General features: G+C 56.7%; 1 protein-coding gene across 12 annotated transcripts in view; it reads left to right on the top strand.

The window, feature by feature from the left end:
- The window catches only part of SBF1 (SET binding factor 1), an 87,780-nt gene that overhangs the window by 50,944 nt on the left and 16,020 nt on the right, over positions 1–20,816 (top strand). For 8 of the 12 annotated variants that reach the window (XM_055711554.1, XM_055711551.1, XM_055711555.1 and 5 more), the window contains exons 3-20: positions 3,249–3,386; positions 3,571–3,705; positions 6,828–6,938; positions 8,808–8,831; positions 10,023–10,128; positions 10,661–10,793; positions 12,261–12,369; positions 13,234–13,347; positions 14,116–14,193; positions 14,751–14,864; positions 17,002–17,130; positions 17,343–17,441; positions 18,060–18,264; positions 18,627–18,739; positions 19,251–19,400; positions 19,539–19,607; positions 20,161–20,319; positions 20,518–20,777. In XM_055711554.1, coding sequence (XP_055567529.1) covers positions 3,249–3,386; positions 3,571–3,705; positions 6,828–6,938; positions 8,808–8,831; positions 10,023–10,128; positions 10,661–10,793; positions 12,261–12,369; positions 13,234–13,347; positions 14,116–14,193; positions 14,751–14,864; positions 17,002–17,130; positions 17,343–17,441; positions 18,060–18,264; positions 18,627–18,739; positions 19,251–19,400; positions 19,539–19,607; positions 20,161–20,319; positions 20,518–20,777 — 2,246 coding nt within the window. The remainder of the gene's footprint in view (positions 1–3,248; positions 3,387–3,570; positions 3,706–6,827; positions 6,939–8,807; positions 8,832–10,022; positions 10,129–10,660; positions 10,794–12,260; positions 12,370–13,233; positions 13,348–14,115; positions 14,194–14,750; positions 14,865–17,001; positions 17,131–17,342; positions 17,442–18,059; positions 18,265–18,626; positions 18,740–19,250; positions 19,401–19,538; positions 19,608–20,160; positions 20,320–20,517; positions 20,778–20,816) is intronic. The other 4 variants (XM_055711548.1, XM_055711558.1, XM_055711556.1 and 1 more) reach the window with 1 other exon arrangement.

Here is a 20,816-nt window from a genome sequence, read left to right as displayed (position 1 = left end):
AAAACAAGGCTTGCCAGACAGACACAAACATGTTGTCATGAGAGGTTGGTTTTGTTGCTAAAACTGCTCTAGGCAGTGTCTGCAGAGCCCGGCACGCAGCTCTGCCTTCCTGTGGGTTTTTTCCAAATAAACGGAGGGCTGTTGCTCTGGAGAGGCTTTGGTGCATCCCAGCTGGGGCATCCAGCAGCACTGGTCTGTAGGGGAGCTGCAGCCCATCCTCCGGGTCTGTCACTTCCATCAACACCTCACTCATCCAAGATTTGAGACTTTCTTCTCTTCTACAGCTCGCTCTTGTTCTCCATGGGCACCCAGCAGCACCGAGATGTGCTGTAAGAGAGAGCATGGCTGCTGCAGTGCTCGCTGTGCGGAGCAGGTCCTGCACGCCCCGGCGGCAGCGTGGAGCCCTGGCAGCATGTGCCATGTTACTGCACCACGCCGCTGCGTTGGCAGGCGTGGGCTGTGTGGGCAGCGGGTCATACCGCCTGGGGCAGACCACTGGGAGTGCTGGGTCTGCCCAAGTGGTGGAGGGAATGGGTATGGGGTGAGCACCCACGGAGATCTTCAGTTCAGTGTGGGGGGCCATAGTTTTGTCTTCGTTTAACTATGGCACTTTTCGCGTCGCAGAGTGACGCATGCCACTGCTGGTCACAGTCAGGCTGCTTCTGAGGGTCACTTGTTCTAATCACCAGCCAACTTGTGCCTGTCTTTCATGGAGAATGTTTGTCCTTTCTAGAGGATCTAGCTCAAAATGAGGCAGTGGTTGTGGAGGTCAGATGTCTGTGTGCCTGGTGCTTTACAAACATGTGGCTGCTTTATGTTGACTTAGCATCACAGAATGGTTTGGGTTGGAAGGGACCTTAAAGACCATCTAGTTCCAACCCCCCTGCCATGGGCAGGGATAGGGACTTCTGCAGGATAAATCGGCCGAGGAGCATTGAGTGCAATCAAATGGGGCTGCAAGTGACTCCAGGCCATAGCCTGGGCGTATACCCCAGCAGCATGACCTGATCCGGGGTGTCACCTGCTGTGGTTTGAAGTGAGCCGTGCTCTTAGCAGGTGCTATTTTTAGGAAGCTGACCTCTTATCCTGTGGCTTGGGAAGAGTCCCAGAGCGGCTTGGAGCCCAGGTGGGTGTCAGGAGCCTCCTGCATCTCTCATGGTGGGACCCAGGGCTCTGGGGGCCCTTGCTGAGCTCACACGTCAGGGACAGGAGGTGGTGGAGCTATGCCTTGGCCTGAGCAGGTGTAACCTTGAGTGAAGAGGTTGAAGTGTATTCACGTTTGTGTCATGCCATCATTTCCCTGCACCTATTTAGCGGTGGTGTAGTTGCCTCTGGAATGGGCTGAGACTCCTTGGCACAGAAGTGAGCCTGTGCCTGCTGGTTATGGTGAAGTTGATGTCATCCTGAGTAGAGGAGCACTCCAGGGAATATGAACTTCCATTTCTCAGGCCTCAGGATGAGCACGCTTGGCCCCCGAGATGTGGCTTGCACATACCTGTCTCCACAGGATGCACTTCATGACACCATGGTCATGAAGTGCATCCCTCTGCACCAGGATGCAGCAGTCGGGAGGTGCTGGGTGGGACCCAGCAGCAAACTCCTTGAGGGCAGAAGCTTTGTGTGCTTTGGCCTTATCCTTTCTGCGATGTCTCGGAAATGTTTGTGCAGAGCGGTGAGCTATGGGTTCATTGCAGAGCCCAGCGAAGGGAGGAACCCCCTTGTTGGGAGAGTGACGCTGTGTGCTTGCCCTGATAGCTGCTGAGCCGTACCCCTTGGGCGCGCCGACAAGGGGAACTGGGCAGGAGGCAGGCTGGTTTGAAAATGGCACCAGGAAGAAGAGGCCGTGGGACTCATGTTTACAGGGACATCTGTGGCAGATTCTGGGAAGCAGCTGCGCGAATGCTTTTGCCTCACCTTCCCGCTGCCGTACCTCTGGGCAGCTGAAGAAAGCCAGCTTGTGCAGTGTGGCGGATGTCCAGCTCCTATGGCTGTGGCTGCACCAGGCTGCCCAGGGGAGCAGAGGGGGGTCCATGCGGCAGTGTGTGCCTGCACGTGGAGGGGTGAACAGTCGGAAAACTTCAACAGGTTGAAACCAGCTTTGATTTCGCAAGGGTATGGGCTGGAGCAGCGATTTCTGCAGCTTTGTGGCATCCTTTCTGCCGCTCTGGCCTCATTGCTACCTTATTCTCATCCTCGGGTTTGCTCAAATTGCCTTGTCCTCACAGTGCATCGGGCTGCAGCCTCAGAAGGAGCTGAGCTGTCCCGCTCATGGTGAGGTCCCAAAAGTGTCGGGAATTTTCCACCGCTCCTCACCAGCCGAATGTAGAATGCTGAGGAAATAAAGAAAAATCCCTTGAGACTTCAAAACCCAGGGGCAGTCCTGGGGCCGCTGGCTGGAATTACCCACCAGCCCTGGGAGGGTGTTTGGAAAGTCCCCAGAAACCGGTAAAATGTGTTCAGAGCTGCTTGAAGCTCGGTGTGGGTGCAGCCTGGGCTGGGTGTTTTCCAGCTGTTGGCCCCGAGGGAGGAGTGCCATCTCCCGGAGCAGATGCTGGTGCCTGGAGGCAGCCCTGTCCAGTGGGGAGCTCAGCCCAGCCCTGGCAGTGTGTCGGTCACCTTTCCTTCCCTTCCTAGAGTTTGTGCAGTGTCCGTGTGCGGCTGCCTGGCACCGTGGTGGGCTGCGAGGACTTTGCAGAGCCCAGCGAGCCTCGCAGGCTTGATGCCGGCTGCAGGTGGCTGCCTTGCACAGCGCAGCCCAGCTCCTCGCGGCCCCTGTGCTGGGGCAGCTCCTGCGGCTCTAAGATGGGTGTAAGGTGGTGGAGAGTGCCCAGCTTGGCCAGGGTGTCCCATCACTCTTCCTTCCAGCTTAGGTTTCTCCAAGCAGCTCTTGCTGTCCCTGTGGAGAGGAGGGGAAGGCGCCTGCCCGGCTGTCCCCTGCCGAGGGGACGGGATGCTCTGGCCAGTGCTCTCCCTGCTCCCGGACTGTGGCGGCTGTGGGTGCCGCAGCCTTTGCCGGGAAAGTCGGCACAGCCATTTTCTTATATACTGTATAGGTGATGTGGTGCCACACCAAGCTCCCTGTCCCCAGGAGTTGCTACCCGGTGGTGTTGGCACCTGGTGGTTTGCTTTCACGTTGTCCAGCCCACCAAAGCTCCAGGCTCCTGCTGCTGAAGTGATGCGGGGGAGCGAGGGGCAGCGGTGCGGGCAGGGCAGCCCCTCTGACTGCCCTTCCCTGCCCTCTCTTGCAGTTCTGCCAGCCCAGCGGCTGGCAGCTCTTCACGGAGAGGAACCCCCCCACCTTCTTTGTGGCTGTGCTGACCGACATCAACTCAGAGCGGCATTACTGTGCCTGCTTCACCTTCTGGGAGGCTGTTGAAAGTGCACAGGTACTGTGGGCTGCCGGGGTCAGATTGGGAAGGGTGGTTAACAGCATCTGGTTGCCTTTGGCTTTGGCCAGTGGTTCCTGCTTTCCCTGTGTTGGAGGGATTTGGGCATTGGCGTCAGAAGCTTGGGAGAGGGAAGAGCATCCTTTTCCTAACCCTGGGACTTGGCTGATGTGTGTCTCTCTAGCCTCAGAGCCACCCCAGGAATGGTGAGGGGGAGGAGGAGGAAGAGGAGCCATCATCTCCCGTTCAACCTGCGCAGCTCTTTGCTCCCAAAAGCTTGGTGCTGGTGTCGCGGCTGGACCATGCAGAGGTGTTCAGGGTAAGTCCGAAATGCACTGCGGCTGGGGCAGGGGGGAGCAGGGCCCTTGCTTGGGCGGGAGAGGAGAGCAACGTTAGTGAAGACTTCCTGGCTCTGGGAGCAGCCAGGAGCCAGGTAGTCGCTGCCAGGAGCAGGAACTGTAGGAGCACCCTGGCACAGCACCCCGTGGGAGAGCAGCCTGTCCCCAGCCTGCTCTCTGCATCCCGGTCCGGCTCCACAAGGCGGGTCAGCAGCTGAACCTGAACGGCTGACTGCAGAACAGCAAGCCAGGGACTCGGCCACGCCAAGCAGCTGGTGGCCCTGACCCAGTTTTGTGAATAGAGAAACTGTGACAAACAACCCATTCCTGTGGGAGCGTTTATCTTTGCCATCTTTATTTTCTTTAAACCTGCTGCATTATGTGGCTGTAAAAGGTTCGGTAGGGCACAGGCTGCAGGCTGGCGTGTTTACAAACTGCCTCCATGCATATTGTGCCCACAGCTCTGGGGCAGGTGGGGTGTGAGCAGCCTCTGGACCCAGCAGCCTGCCTGCCTTGCTGCTCCCTTGGTTCAAAGGGAGAATCCCCCCAGCATTTATTGTGGGCTCTCTGCTGGGTTGTCCAGGTGCTGGGCTTGTAGGAGGGCAGTGTTCTCCATCAGGCCAGGCTATGTCCTTCCTTTTTCCCCTCCCAGTGTGAGGATATATGATTCTGGGCTCTACCCTGTTCTTGAACCTCTTGTTCACAGCCAGCTCTCTGAATGGGAGCACATGGTGTTCCCTCAGGGCATTCAGTGCTCAAGGCATTAATAACTGACAGGGAAAAAAATAAATCACTCCATTCTCTGGCCTGGAGCTGCTTCAAACAGCAGAAAATCAGGGCTTGACAGACTCACAGCTCCAAACCACGTACCTGAGGTTGGAGGCACCTCTGGAGGTTTCTGGACTAACCCCTACTCAAGCAGGGTCAGCTGGAGCAGGTTGGCTAGGGTATCGTCCAGCTGAGTTTTGAGTATCTCCAAGGATGGAGACTACAGCTTTCCTGGGCAACCTGTATCAGTATTCATCCACCCTTGCAGTAAAAAAGTCTGTACACTTAGGTATTTTACTGGGGAAGTTGTCTGAGCCTAAGTCAAGCCTGCCTTGGCTGATGGGTGGTGTTAAAACAGCAGCTCCCTTCCAGCAAGCGGGAACAGTAAGACTGAGATGGAAGGGAGCATAGCATGTGATCTGGAATGAGCCTGCATCATCAGTCTGTTTCCCTTGTTGCAAGCAGTTACATCATATGGTCATCTTCACATCTGGGATGGGGTTTACCGCACCTGGCCTTTGTAGAACTGGAAACACAGGAGCTGTTCATTTTCTCAAGCCTGGGCGAGCAGAGTGAGGTCATCTGGGCTGTGGCAAAAGCCATTCTGCTTGGGGATGACTCTGGAAGAAAGTGGATCAGCTAACTTGTTCCAAAGGACAGACTTTTCCTGCCAGAGCTTCTCCCCTGGGGACTGCGCTGAAATTGTTCCCGGCTCATTTTGGTCCTTGCGTACCTGACTGCTCGTCTTCCCTGGCTGGTGCTGTTAGGAGGCCCAGTAACATTTGCATTGCACGTTTAGCTGCCTGATTTCATTGCTCAGTTGCTTGAATTACTTGCCTTCGGGATTTTTTGAGGAACAGATGAGCACCAAGAGCACTACGGTCCTGTTGTTCTTCTGGGCCTTGGGTCGTTTCCCCCTTAGCTGGGATACAAAACCAGAAATGTCCCTGGGTATCCCCTGAAGGTCTCTTGAGTGTGGCAGCTGTGGGAGCAGGGTCTGCTTTGCAGCAGAGAGTGCCACACACCTCCGACCTGCTTGAGGGGAGCCAAAGCAGCCCCACTTTCAGGCTCAGCTCATGGCAGGACATGCTGCGTTTGACTGTTGAGCAGGGTTTGCCTCTCCTGTCGCTGTTCCCTGTCCCTGCCAGGAGAAGGTCAACAGGTGGAAACCCTGCCTTTGCTCTTTGGGTGAATGGACAGGTTTCACTGGCTGAGTCTGAAGTGCAGCCTGTTACTTCCCCAGCATAAGACTTGGGTTGTTGTGGCTCCCTCCCTTCTCTGATGAGAGGTCTGTGCAGCCTGAGACTTGGACCCGTTGGTCCTCTGGTCAGCACGATGCTGGACTACGAGAATCCCTCTTGCTCAGGGTGAGGTCAAGCCATACACACGTTACCCCAGGAGCCTTCACCACTGTTTGTGAATGTGCAGGAGTGTGAGCTTGCTCTTCATTCGGTTAATCTGTAGCCTGCCTGGCCCCTTCTCTCCAAAGCAGCAGTATTTTTGTTTTCTCTTTTCCTTACTGACATGGGGAGATGGTTTGAGTTAAACAAAAACCAACACCCAGAGGATGCCTTGAAGACAAATTCCTCAAATTCCTTATTCATCTGTGTATTATAGCTTCTGTTGAATGCTGCCCTGTGCCTGTGCCCCCTAACTCCCTCTGTACTGGAGCTGGTGTTGCTTCCAGAATAGAATAGAATATTTTGGTTGGAAGGGACCTGCAATGATCATTTAGTCTCACTGCCCTGTTCATGGCTGACCAAAAGTTAAAGCATGTTGTTACGGGCAGTGTCCAAATGCTGGGCAGACCGCAAGCAGAGCAGGGCCCGGACAGGTGTCTCGGGAAGCCCTGTGTGGAGAGGTCAATCTCCTTCCCATCCCTTACTTGGCGTTTCTGGGAGACCCGATGCAAATCTGCAGAGACTGGGTGTGCTTGGGGGTGCTGGGGAAGTCCAGCTGTTTGCAGGCACCTCTGCCTGCGGAGCTTTTTGAAACACCTCTGTACTGCTCCTTCTGAGCTCTAGCCCAGGGACGCATCTGGGGACAGCTCTGGTGGGGTCAGTGCTGGAATGGGGGGGTGTTGCTGGCTGGAAGCAAGCTGAGCACGTGCTAATATCCTGTCCTGCTGATGAGGACTCACTGTGAGAGGTCTGAGGGGGAAGACCTCAAGCACTACACCTGAGAATTGACTGTCACAGGGTGTGTTTCTGTCTGGAAGCAAGTACAGGGAACCCCTCCATGCAATGGTGCTCCAAACTAGAGGGCCTCCCCAGCTGCACCTGTATGCATCTGCTTCCCACCCCGACGCTCAGCTGTGCTGTGCTTTCCTCTCCAGAACAGCCTGGGTTTGATCTATACCATCTACGTGGATGGACTGAGTGTGTCCTTGGAGAATGTCATCGGGAACCTCCTGACATGTACCATCCCCATCACTGGCGGAGCTCAGGTGGGTCACCTGCCCCTTCCCTCTTACCTATCTGTGCTTCTGCCTCCTGAGCAGCTCTGACAGAAGCAGGGATGTTTTGCTCAGCTGTATTCTGGCTTTGCTGTGCTGGGGTGAGCTGAGCAAGGTTGATTTGACTCGTGAGCAGAGTCTGGCTTGGTGCACTGGCAACTGAGGAGCTGCTGCAGTACACTGCTACAGACAAGTGCTTGGCTAGCACAGGCAGTGCCTTCCCAAGTGCTTAAAAGTAGAAACAACAAACCTCTGTGATTTGGAGCCACTCAGCTCCTACATCAGCTGAGAAGATCTTGTTGCTTTGCTTAGCTGCAGCTTGCCATGACTAGGCAGCTTGATCTGGGCTCCTTGCTCTCTCCAGGAGGGAGTACTGGGTGGCTCGACTGCCAGCTGGCTTACGTAGTCACTGATCGATCTGTGCAAACAATTGCCATGGCCTCTGGTCATTCCTGCTTCAGGGAGGTCTTGCGCCTCCATTCAGCCCTGCCTGATTGCCTGGAGAACTGCTCCAGAGCCAAGTGGTCACGGGCCATCTGTGAGAGCAGGGTCGAGTCAGCTGTAGGGAGACGGGCCAAGCAAGGCTAACGTTTGCCAGATGAGCAGCTTGGAGCTCTCCAAACCGCTGGCTTCTGCCTGTGCATGGCCAGCATCTCTGATGGACAGGCCTTGAGGAGCAACAGCCTCGCTTGTGCCCAGAACTCAGTTTCTCCTCCTGTTTTTTCCCCTCTGAGCCATGTGTTCCTCTAGCAGTCCTCCTCCTGCTCTAGGAAGGCCAGCTGGGCTCACTCGCTCGTGTGAGCAGCGGATGGGTAGGGAAGTGCTAACTGGAGCTGACTTGGAGCTGACAGAAGTGGAGAGAGCCCAGCTGGACCCTCTGGCAGGAAGCATTCAGAGAGAGCAGCGTAATGCCCTGGAGCTCTTCTGCCATGCTAATGCCTGGAACGTAACTGTGGATGTGCACTTGTCTCCTGCAGTGGCTTCACTTCCAGCTGAGCTCCACTTCCCCCAGCAAGAAATGCCATCAAATTCTCTCACCCAGGCTGCACTCAAGTGGAGGAGCCTTTGCAAGGCTGGGGCAGCACTGCAGGTTGCTGGTGCTTAGAGACAGCTTTCTTCCACCGCTGCAGCCCGTGACCATGAGGGGAGGCTGCTGTCATGAACCTGTGTGTCTGTGCAGGCTTCTTGGGCTGGTGCTTTCTGCTGGGCAGGAGCGGTGCCCCTTGGGCTCCCGCCATAGGTTCGGTGCTTCCTTTAATAATCCAGAGCAATGCGGGTCCTGGTATTTGCAGGAGGTGGATGGATGCCAGTCATATCTGAGTCCTCCAGAGAAGAAAACAGGGTGCTGCCCACACCCAGGGGGCTGTGACTTGTGCCAAGCATCCTGGGTTTGCTCTGGCTGAGGGCGAGAGCCATAGCATTCCTGCGCGATCTGCCCAGATCTGGTTCCTCCCCAGCGGGACGTGTAAGCAGCAGTACGGGAGAGGAGAGACTGTTCAGACAGGGTGGCTTTTCGAGCCACTGTGGCTCGCTGAACAGTGCTTTTTGGCACAATTATTTATCACTTCCCGGTTCTTGCAGGATCAATTCATGCTGTGGGAACAAGTAGTGTGCTACGGGAAGGACAGTCTGTTGGTGGCACTTCCCTTCCCGTGCTTTACCTGTTCTCCTGCTGTGTCCAGACACCCTTTTCCAGTGTGGTAGCTCTTGCTTTTGCTTTGTGCGTGTGTGCATCTCTCCTCTCCGAGATTATTGGTTCCTGCTTGTTGTTGGCCTCTGCCTGTGTTCGTCTTCCCTGTTGTCTTGCTGTCTTTGTGTGTTTCTAACTGACTGTGCTATCTCTGTCTGTCTCTATCTCAGCTTGACGCGGACGACGAAGCAGCGGTACGCACACCTTTTCTTTCATTGGGTCTCTCTCCTCGTTAGCGACCTCTTTTATTCTTCTGGAGGGTGGCACAGGCTGCCACTGGTGCAGCGGTGGACGCTCGGGCACTGTTAGTCTCAGAGCACCCTCAGCTGTGCGTGTGTCTGCGTTGTGTCACGCTGATGGGCAGCGGGGAGTGTGTGCCTGGGCGCTGGGGAAGGGAGATGCGTTCCTGCCCCGCAGCAGGCTGGCTGTGCACTGTTTGCCTTTCCATGAGCACGCTCCCCTGGGGGTTGTGAAAACATGGTGACCTGCTCTGGAAGGTCTGGAAGACCAGGTCAGGGGTGCTTGTTCTGCTCTGCCAGAAGGGCGGTTCAGAAGCAGATATCTGGGCTGTTGTGGTGGCGTGAGCTCTTGCGGCTGCAGGGGGCTGAGCAAGGAGGTGGGTTGCATGGCGAAACCTGCTATTGCAGGGGAGTGTTTTCCCTAGAGAGGTGTAGAAAGAGGAGAAGAGGGCCAGTGATCTGGTCCTGCCCCAGCCCTTGCAGCCTGGAGAGAGGGTGGGGATGTGTTGTGTTCCCTGTGCCACTGGGAATGAGCTTAGGTCTGGGAATAAAATGGTATTGGAGAAGAAGCAATGAGACTGTGCCTAGTCTGTCTGTCCCCAGCCCTTCTACCAGGAGCCATCAGGCCTGCTCACACTGCCTGGGCACTCCCTGTCTGACAGGAGAGGCTGCGGAGCTGGTGCTGCTCCTTTGCCTGGCAGCGCTGGCTGGGCATGGCACAGGTGAACAGTTCCGCTCTGGTTGCGTGGTCCTGGAGAGCTCTCGTGTGCTACATTCCAGTGCAGGTCTCGCGGCCAGCCATTGAGGAGTTGTTCATGCCAGCTGTTTTGGCAGGTCTCATCCCTCCCCTTAGCCTGTGGCCCCAGTCAGGCACACGGTGTGTGTTTGTTGCAGGGTCTTCCTCCCTCTTCCTGCAGCAGCCTTGCTCCAGCTGTGCTGCCATGAGGCAGTGTGCCGTGGTAGGACACACTGCCCCACTGGCTGCGAGGGTTGTGCCAAGGGCACGGCGGCCTTGGCCCTGTGCACGGCAGGTATTCAGGCTGCTGCCGGCTTGGAGAGGCGGCACGCAGCTGGCTTGTCCTTCACACTTGTGGTCGCCTCTTGCTTGGGTGGATGCCCAGTGACTGAGTCTGTTTTCTCTTGCAGAGAACGATCTCGCTGGGAGCAGGGGACAGGCAGGTGATCCAGACACCCATCAATGATTCGCTTCCTGTCAGCAGCTGCAGCGTGGCCCTGCTCTTCCGCCAGCTTGGTGAGACTTCTCCCCATGCCTCCTTCTCATCGCATCCAGTGCCAAAGCCAGCTGGCTGAGTCCTGGGCTGGAGTTCCTTGCACGTCACTTCCCACCGTGCTCCTGAGCCTGGCTCGCCAGCTCAGGGCTCTCTTCCAGCTGCAGCCACCTCAGACTGAGCCCTCCCTGGCCCCGCTTTGCCTTCCCTTTCCCAGGAGGGCAGGAGTCTGGCAGCTCGGCTGCAGACGTGTGGCCAGATCTCATGAGAAACAGCCTGGGTAGCAGGAGGGAGTGCCCAGAGGTGTGCTGCTGGTAGCCCTGCGCCTCTGGTTAAAGGACACTGGCAGCTCAAGGGAGCTGCTGAGCATCTCTCAGAAGAGGGGCTTCCTTGGGGGAGCGTGTACCTGGGTGGCCCCAAAGTGGCTCTTCAGGAGGGTGTTGAGCTCCTCTGTTGGGCAGAATGTGGAGATGGGGGGTGGGGATTGGTAGTCTCTGGTGGGGTATGAGAGGGGAACCCTCGTTTCTGAGTGCTCTTGTCTCCCTTTCTTCCCAGGCATCACCAATGTGCTGTATCTCTTCTGTGCAGCGCTTACTGAACACAAGATCCTGTTTCTCTCCAGCAGTTACCAGAGACTGACCGATGCCTGCCGGGCTCTCCTTGCACTTATGTTCCCCCTCAAATACAGGTGAGGGAACCCACAGCTCCTCGAGCCCCTTGGTGCTCCAACAGCACCCCAGAGCCAGCTGGGGCACAGCTGCCTGCCAAGCCCATGCTGGCTGTCCTGACTCCCCTTCGCTTCACACCCTTGCTGCCTCCTAGTTTCATAGCTGGTATAACTGCATTTTGGGCACTCTTGGCAAAGCGTCAGCTAGGTGAATGCCCACAGATCCTGGCTGTGCTAAAAGCCCCTTTCCCGAAGCCTTTGGCATGCACAGCCATGTAATTCCAGAGTGTGTCCACGGCAGCGAAAGGGTGTGAACTTCCCACCCTTGCCTCCCTCCTCTCTAGGGCAAGACTGGAGCTCTAGCACTGGAAGCACGGAGTGAGGCATTATCAGCAGTGTCTGTAGCTCCAGGAGCAGCTAGCATGCACTGTTCTGAGCTGTGGCAGCTCTTGACAGAGGGAAGCAAACCTGTCAGGCTGTGGGACATGGTCCAGCAGTGCGTGATCACCCCATGGTGCGTGTGGGAGAGGCCAGAGGTGCTTATCTCTCCAGAATCCATCCCCTTTCCCTTCTCTCAGCTGTGTTGCAGCAGAGCACAGAGCCCCAGTGCATCGCTTCTGCTGGCAGCCCTCCATTCCAGCCCCAGGTGCAAAGTCTTGCTGAATGGAGGGGCTGAACACTGGGAGGCTTCCAGAAAGCTGTGGTGCAAATTCTGCCCTCCCTAGAAAGGACATGTGCATACAGGGCTGTTGTTAAGATGCCGGTGGTGGTGGCCAAGCTGCCACGGTGATTCCTATGGGATGGCTGGCACCCCCCTTGCCCCAACCCTGGGGAACGAGTGATGCTGTTGACCCACGGGGCCTGGCCAGGGAAGGGGACACTGGCTCACTGACTGGGCACCACTGGGGCTGTTTGCACATCACCCAGGTAGGACAGCCAAGGTAGACAGGCCACTGTTGCTGCCAGTGCCTGTTGCACTGTTTCCACACTGGCCTGCCATACCCTGAGGCTGCAGAAAGGCTATTTGTATTTCAAAGAAAGCTTTCTTTTGGAGTTCAGTTGCTCTGCTGGAAACCTCTCCCTCGCTTAGACTTAGATTATAAGACCAGGGCCAGAGCATCTTAGAATCACAGAATGGTTTGGGTTGGAAGGGACCTTAAAGACCATCTAGTTCCACCCCCCCTGCCAGGGGCAGGGACACCTGCCACTAGACCAGGTTGCTCCAAGCCCCATCCAACCTGGCCTGGAACACTTCCAGGGATGGGGCAGCCACAGCTTCTCTGGGCAGCCTGTGCCAGTGCCTCACCACCCTCACAGTAAAACATTTCTTCCTAATATCTAATCAAAATCTGCCCTCTTTTGTTTTGAAACAGTTCCCCCTTGTCCTATCACTACAGGCCCTACTAAAAAATCTGCCAGTGTTGAGGATGATGCTTGGGTAGAGAGCAGGGCTCAACTGGCTACAGCGATGCTCTTTTTTGGTTGCAGTTTCACGTACGTGCCCATCTTGCCTGCACAACTCCTTGAGGTACTGAGCACGCCGACACCCTTCATCATCGGAGTCCACTCCATCTTCCAGTCGGAGACGCAGGAGCTGGTGAGACTTGTGTACCCTGTCCCTTGTGCCAGGAGCAGAAGCAGTTCAAGGAAGCAGCAGAGGTTGTGTGCCAACAGTCTCAGATAGCAGCAAATGTTGTTCTGAGGGTGCCTGGGTCAGCAGGCTGAGCGCGCCGGCTTGCACAGGCTCTGCTTGTTCGGGCTGGCCAGCCCAGGCTGCAGTCCAGGCGTGCCGCACAAGCCGGGCAGGGCTGGCTGGGCCCTGCATCGTGGGGCTCTGGGCTGCAGAGCCTGCACACAAACAGCTGGGGTTAACCGAGGGTTGGATTTGGAAAGTCAGCTGGCAGCGCTGGTCCCAGAGGCTGTGTTGGCACTTCAGACTTCAGTTTAGAAACTGAATTAAAGCAAAGCGTAATGAGTCTGATCTAAACTGAAACAAGCTTTTGTGCAGCCTTTTGAACGAACTGCGGCGCGCCGCTTTGGTTAAGCAGGATCACCTCTGTGTTGGGCCAGGGTCAGTGTTTTCACAGCTCACCCAGGCTGATAAGGTACCGAGGGGTCTGGTGTCACGGAGATGTGGCATGTGCCTGCTGAGCAGACCTTCATCCCTCTCCTGCCAGGTTGTCCTCCCCCTGCCACCTTCGTTGCAGGAAGCGATGGGTTCCCTTTATAGCTTGTGTGTTGGCAAATGCAAGGGTTTGGCGATGATGGATAAGAGAAAATAACCACTGAGGGCTAGTAGACTGCTCACAGAAGATGGGAGAGGAGACAGACACCATTCCCAAACCCTCCTCTCCTGAGCTGGGCTTACTCCCTTGCTAGCTCTCCATCACCCAGCAGGAGGTGGTGGGGAGGGTGTCTCAGAAAGCCTGGCTTTCTCTCATGCCTGTCCTGCTTCTTCCAGCTGGATGTTGTTATCGCAGACCTGGACGGTGGGACAGTCAATGTCCCAGAATGTGTACATATCTCCCTGCTCCCTGAACCACTGCTCCAGCAGACCCGGGAAGCCCTCTCTATGGTAAGTGCTGCAGCCTTTCCCCCATCCACAGGGTGTGAGCACCTTGGGAATGACACGCTTCCAGGGGTTGCTGGGAATGGAGCAGCAGGGACTCCTCTGAGAGCAGAGGTCCATACCCTGGGAGTCCTGCTGGCCGTGTCACAGGAGACCTTTCCTGATCCTGATGGTCTTCGGTGCATGGTAGTGCTGGAGTCGGGGGTTCTTCTGCCAAAGGTTTCTGGGAATCGGGCGGCTGGCTCCCAGCCTGTGGGCAGGAAGCAGCTGCCGCCCTGAAGCTTTTCTGGCTGCTCATGTCTTCCCAGAGACTGCTGGCCATGTGAGAGTGGGCCCAGGACAGCCGTGCCAAACAAATGCTGCATGCCTCAGCTTCTGTTCCTCGCCTGTGGCTGGGGGGAGATGGGGGGGGTGGCTCTATTGCAGCCTCTCTGTGCTGAGCCCCCAGCCCTCCTGCGGCATACATCTCCCCAGCAGAGCTGGAGTGGCTCCCCCTTCCCCACTGCCCTCAGCCCACCGAGCTGTGCCCAGGTCTGGGCTCTGGGCAGCGGGGCTTCACAAGGAAAGAGTCAGGCCTTGAGGCTTCCCTTGCACAGCAGAGGGTTTTTTGATACCTGGTGGTTCCAGCCATGTAGGTTTGTTTTCAAGCCCCTCGGACTTTTTCTGTGGGTGCTGTTGGGTCTCTGGGGAATGATGCTTTGCTTTTTCCAGCTGTGAAGGTAGAGACCCCCCCCAGGCCTGTGCCTGAGTGTGCTTTGTGCCTTGTCTGTGCAGGTCTTGGACCCAGAGCTGGAGGTGGCAGATCTTGCATTCCCCCCTTCAACGATTTCTGCCTCTTCTCTCAAAATGCAGGTGAGCGGAGCGGGGAGGAAGGGGGACCCCTCCTGCGAGGCTGCTGTCCTTCCTGGGACACCCTGTTTCTTGGGCGTGGAGCAGACAGGCACAATTTCAAGCCCATCTCCATCTTGATGTTGCTGAGGTTAGGAGGCAAAGCGCAGTACAGCCAGGTCACCGAGGCCACAGCTCTGAGCCATGGCCTGGAAGCCAGCAGTGCCGTTTCGGTAGCTGGCCCATGGACAGGGGCTACGGGGTTTACTGCTGCGCTGGAGAAGGGACTGGAGACAGACACCAAATGTTCGGGCACTTCAGCAAAGCCCGGGGCTGTGAGAGCTCCTTTTTCCTCTTGTGTGCAGCATCGGGGATGCTGTGCAGGGGGGACATAACAGTGAATCCAACCTTTTTCTCTGGAATCTCTGCTGAGTTTCCTGCCCTGCTCAGCAGAACCTGACCCTGACACGTGGTTTGATCCCCTTGCCTCTTTGCTGGGTGTAAACTCCTGCCCCCATGAGCTGGCTTGTCTGCACCCTCTGCCTGACCACACTGACTATGCTGTCCTTCCCTCTTCACAGGATAAGGAGATCCGTGCTGTCTTCCTCCGCTTGTTTGCACAGCTGCTTCAAGGCTATCGCTGGTGTCTGCACATAATCCGCATCCATCCTGAGCCAGTCATCCGATTCCATAAGGTGAGGTGCTGGCACGGGCACGGGCACACGTGTGCAGGCACCTCTGGCATGCCGGGTCCACCAGCCTGGCCTCAGTCTGACGATGGGAAGCAGCTCCCAGAGGGAAAAGAGCCACTTCTGGGAGTTGTGTGGTGGGGAAGGGAGGAAGCTTTTGGGACCTGGCCAGCAAGGGAACGCAGGGAGCTTGTTTCTGCAGTGACTTGGCTCCATCTGCTCTACGGCCTCCTGTCCACACGGCAGAATTGTTTTTTCATTCTGTCCTATGGAATAACTTTTTGAGGTGGGCTGGGCAGAGGTTGGGGAGAGCTGATCTGTGGAGAGGTGTGCACTAATACAGCTGTATCTTGAAGACAGTCCTGTGTTTCCAGCAAGTGACCTGTCCTACACCAATCCTGGGTCCACCTGCATCCCGTGTTTGTCCTTGACCATCCCCAGGTCTCACGGGTCAAGACAGCACTTCCCTGTTTATGCCTGTGGGTGGTCAGATGCAGTGCAGCTGGTGTCCCCTGTGCCTGGTGTCAAGCAACCTTTGAGGCTCATGGAAGCTGTCCTTCACATCCTGGCCTGGAGCTAGGGATTTTCTTAAGATCTGGGAAGAGAACGAAGGCAGGGCCTGCCTTCCCTGGTGCTTTTGGGGTGTTAGCTGTACCAGAAAGGCTGGGAGGGCAGGGAGAGCAGGGAAAAGTTTGAAGTGTTTGGGTACCCATGGAGGAGACCTAACGCAGGAGAAGGCAACAGACTGTGGGAGCAAGAGTAGAGGGACTCAAGTGTTGCAGCTTGCTGTGGCCACATCACACAACCTGCAAACATCTGTGCCCTCCCTGCTGCATGGTCAAGGTCACTGAGGACAAGCAGGCAGGAGCCTTCTTGTTGCCTGTGCCTGCCTGCTCTGCCCAGCCTGTTGTAAGGCCAAGGGGGCAACACCTTGTACCTACAAAAGTGTGCCAGGAGAGCGCATGCAAGCACGCACGCACTGTGCACGGCCTGGACTCGTGCATCACCGGTGCTGCTCTGCACTGTAAAATGCCTTGTCTCTGAGTCAGCAGTGTGTTCATAAGAGTTTTGAGCTATATTTTTATGCTCAGTAAAGATTCCCAACAGGTGCCTGACAAAGATTCACTAGTGCCATAAAATCATAAACATGCAGTAAACGTGAGAAAATGTCCTTTCATAAAACTGCTTTACAATGAATAAAGCATAATGAACTTCCATTTCATAAAAATCACTCTGTGTAGCAACAGTATGCAGTACAGAATAACCTGAGTTTCACTTATTTAGCTGCTTTGGTCACAGCAACATCTGTGCTTCTCTCACAGTGGGTTTAGGGCCGCGGCACTCAGCAGTCCATGTTCTGGTGCAGTGCCTGTGACTCCAGTACCAAGCTCTGCACCTCTCGGCTCCTTCCCCTGGAAAGAGGCTGCTCCAGCTCCTCTGCAGAGGGGTGAGGAGGGCGAGTGTAGGTGGCATAGTGGTCCAGAGGTCTGTAGTGTCGTCAGGGCTGCGGATGAGCAGTCCCTGCGTAGCATCCTCATCCTGTCCCACTCAGCGAGTCAGTGTGCAGCGAGCGGGCAAGGGTGTTTGGAGGAGCAAAAGCTGTTCCCCACCAGCTGCTTCTGAAGGCAAGTGATGTGCCATAGCTGGTGGTTCTGGGTGGGGTCAGCTCCCATGCTCATCTGCTGAGGGGCGAGTCCTAAGGGCTTTCTGCAGACGCAGGAAACCTGGTGCTTTGGGCTCCTGGGGATGGTGAGAGGTGCCTTCAGAGCCATGGTCAGGAGAGAGGTGAGGTGAACAAGCGTTGTTCAGGATGAGGTCCTTAACACAGCTCCCAAAGGACCCTGTGGCCGCTGTGGCCCTGCTTCCCCTGGGGTGCACACGGGGGCTGATGCTGTGCCTTTCACTTGCCATCAACTGTGTCCTGCTGCAAATGCTCCTCTCGCTTGCAGGCCAGAGGCACAGGTTTCTGTGCAAACTCTGTCCCTGTGCTGACGTTGGGCAGGGAAGGAGATGGCATGGTCCCACTGCCACCCAGGCACCCGCTCTTTGCAGCGGTAACAGCATCACCCACACTGCCATGTCAACTGGAGTGACTTATGCCTGGGCAGCGCTGCTGACGAGTGTGCGCTCTCCCCTCTTCCAGGCAGCCTTCCTTGGGCAGAGGGGGCTGACGGAGGATGACTTCCTCACCAAGGTGCTGGAGGGCATGGCGTTTGCTGGCTTTGTGACTGAGCGGGGGGCCCCGTACCGCTCGATTGACCTGTTCGATGAGGTAAGCAGCAGTGTGGGAGCAGTACCCCCTGCCTGACCATCCCACACATCCTTGCTCCGCTCAGCTCTCCCTTCCCCTGGAGGGAGTGAGCCAGGAATCTGCAGTAACACTCTGGCTGCGGCATTGCACTGTGGGTTGGAGCCAGGGGATGCGAAGGGTGGCCAGATCCTGTCCAGCAGGCAGCTGCTCCTCTCACCCATCTCTTCCCCCAGCTTGTGGCTTACGAAGTGAAGCGCATGCGTGCAGAAGAGGGGAACAAGCAGAAAATACTGCGGCACATCAAGGAGCTGGCGGAGAAACTTTACAAAAATGTGAGTCTTGGAGACCCGAGGGATGGGGCAGGGAGAGCTTGGGTTGGAGCCCTGGTTGGTCTGTCCTCCCTCCGTAAGCTTTTGCTGGGACTGATCCTTGTGGTGGGTGATCCTGTCCTACCCTGTGCTGTCACATGTGGCAGGGCACCTGCTGATGTGTGCAGAAGTGTCTGGCCTGGTGTGAGCTGCTCCCAGGAGTGGGATTCCTCGGTTTCAGGTGGCCTGGGCATCATGCACTCCATGCCTTTGCTCCAGAGCAGCAACGGTGCTCGTCTGATCCAGGGCAGGCCAGTGAAGGTCCTCTGAAAGCAGAGCAGTGCCTGTGGGGCTCTTGGCCATCTCAGGATGGAGCTCCTGCATGGTGCTTTGCTCGTGGCTGTGTTCAGGGCCAAAGCGAGCTGTTCTTGCAGCTTCTGGGAGCAGAGCATGCCAGCACTGCTGCCCAGACATCCTGCCCTTAGGGCTGTAGGTTTTTGGGGGTTGTAGATACCAGCTGGGAGGCCATTTGGCCTCAGAGCAGACGAGGTTGCTGAAGGCTGCCTTGCTGTAGCTCCTGGCCTGGGAGAGGACACATGATACAGACGTACGCCTGAAAAGAAACTGTCTTTGCTGTGCCAGGAGAACCCGTACCCCGCGGTGACCATGCACAAGGTGCAGAAGCCCACGGAAGGCTGTCATCTGCGCCTCCACCAGAAGCCTTTTCCCCACTTGGATGAGGGGACAGTGCAGTGGATCATCGACCAGGCCACTGCCAAGCTGCAGACAGCTCCTCCTGCTGTGAAGGCAGAGAAGAAATGCATGGTGCCATCGGGACCCCCCATTGGTACGTGTGTGCAGAGGGCCTTTCCCTGTGGTGAGAAACCCTGCTCAGGAGGAGCTTTACCATGGTGTTGCTGGCTCCTCTTCATACTACGGCATGTCTGAGGGTCCCACATGAGCAAAATGTGCCTTGGAGAAGCAGCAGCACTGTCCTTGTCAGCTTCTGCCCCTTGGGCTGCTTAGAGCTCCTTGGAGTCTTACCAGCCAGTGTGAGAGTATGGGTGAAGGCCCCGTAGTATTCTTCCAGCATGAGCTCTTGGAGCCTAGACCCTTGCCCTTGTGGAGCAGGGGAGGGGGCACCCGTCTCTCCCCTCCCAGGGGTGAAAGTCCTGCCCTGATGGAATTAACAGGCAGTTCTCTCCCCAGCTGCCATCATGGAGCGCAACGGCAACGCCCTGGCCAACAGTGCCCGTCGCCTGGAGGTGGTCAGGAACTGCATCTCCTACGTCTTTGAAAACAAAATGTTAGAAGCCAAAAAGGTGAGGGGGCCCCTGAAGAGCTGGTGGTTGAGGGGGGGGGAGCCGGGGGGTTGCTCTGCTGCTCCTCCCTGGCAGGCTGGAGTGGACATTCCCTGCCTGTGTCCCGATCTCTGCTGCCCAGCTCTGTTGCCATATGTTCTCCACTCAGCACTGCTCCTCCTGGTTGTGTTCCTGGGCTTTTGGCTGATCACTCCACTGCACCAGCTTAGCACTATTTCTGTGTCTCCCGGTGCCCCACAGGGTCTGTCCCGCAGAGATAATGGGGCTGAGGTCCTGAGCAGGAACCTCCCAGGGCTGTGCTCCAGCTGGCCAGATGCGGAATTTTGCTCTGGTTCGCCTCCACATCCGAGTGCGGATGACTGTCTGTAAACACCCTGGTCTCAGCCAGCACAACCAGGACATGAAGCCTGTCCTGCACCTCCTCATTGTGTGCTGACCTTGAACTCACTGCCTGACCAGAGCTCCACTGGGCCCTGTCTTTCTGCTACATGACTTCTTTTTTGCTCTGCAGCTATTCCCTGCTGTGCTGCGTGCCATGAAGGGCCGAGCAGCCAGGCACTGCCTGACCCAGGAGCTGAACCTGCACGTGCAGCAGAACCGGGCGGTGCTGGATCACCAGCAGTTTGATTTCATAATCCGCATGATGAACTGCTGTTTGCAGGTAGGAGAGAGCTGGGGAGAGCGCATCGCTTCAGAAGGAGCTCGTCTCCCCATGTGGGAGACAGCACCGTGCAGGAATTGGAGTGGATCTAGGGGGTCTTGCAGCAAATCCCCTTTTAACATCTCTGCTCTTCCCCAGGACTGCACCGCCATGGACGAGCATGGGATTGCAGCCGCTCTCTTGCCGCTGGTCACCGCTTTCTGCCGAGTGAGTACCTGCAGTATCCTGACCCCCTGTGCGGCCCTTGCAGACTCGGAAGGCCTTGGAGGCCACAGGCTGAAGGACAGGGAGCCTGCGCTGCAGCCAGCCTGAGGGCGTATTGTCCCCTCGGTGCTTCTCAGAGTACAACGTCCTGCCCAGTAGCTTTCAACCGCTTGCGAGGCTGGCCAGGCTGGCTGCACCAGTCTTGACCCAGGACTCCAAAGATAGCTGGAACACCTGCGGGAAGGGCGCTCAGAAACTGGGGCTGCTCCAAAGTGCCAGCCCGATCTGTTGGTCGAGCTGGGCTGAGATAAGATTCTACCTCCTGTAAAGCATCCGTAGCGTGAGGCCCTGCGGGGCTCTGGGTGGGTGCTGGGCAAGTCTGAGGAGAGTTTGCAGGGGATGCTTGGAGGAGCTGCGATGCAGATATCCCTCCTGCAGGCCCAAGGGTATGTTGCCACTCCCAGCAACAGGCTAGAGCAAGGATTGCCTGGAGAGGAGACCTTGGCACAGAGGCCGTGTTTATATGAAACTCTTTTTCCACCTTTTGCTTCCTCAGAAACTGAGCCCGGGCATCACGCAGTTTGCCTACAGCTGTGTGCAGGAGCATGTGGTGTGGACCAACATCCAGTTCTGGGAGGCCATGTTCTACTGCGATGTGCAGAACCACATCCGAGCCTTGTACCTGGACAACAACGAGGAGAACCACATGGATGAGGTGAGGAAGTGGCCACAGTGCCAGTGTCCCTGCAGAACTGCTGCAGCTCTCCCCAGAGGTCCACGGGCTGATAAGGATGCTGAACCAGCCTGAGGGACTACATCCTGGTTCTGGGAGATTCCTGTGGGAACAGTGGGGTGAAGGCTGGCAGGTCCCCTGTCCGTGCAGACGGCTGACATCTGCTTCCAACTCCTTCAGGAGAGCACAGAGGGGCCACAGGAAGCCAAGTCTGCCCTGGAGATAGCGTCGGAGCAGCTGAGGCTCTGGCCCACCATGAGCCGAGAGAAACAGCAGGAGCTCATCCAGAAGGAGGAGAGCACGGTTTTCAGCCAGGCCATCCACTACGCCAACCGCATGAGCTACCTGCTGCTGCCTCTTGACACTAGCAAGAACCGCCTGCTCCGCAGCTCTGGGCTGGGGGACGTGGAGAGTGTCAGCAACAGCTTCGTCACCAACAGGTGAGCAGGGCTGGAAGGCTTGGTAGGGCTGTGCTGCAG

Source organism: Falco cherrug, chromosome 5 (genome assembly GCF_023634085.1).
Source record: "Falco cherrug isolate bFalChe1 chromosome 5, bFalChe1.pri, whole genome shotgun sequence".
Taxonomy (NCBI): domain Eukaryota; kingdom Metazoa; phylum Chordata; class Aves; order Falconiformes; family Falconidae; genus Falco; species Falco cherrug.
This window is presented reverse-complemented; position numbering and strand designations above follow the sequence as displayed.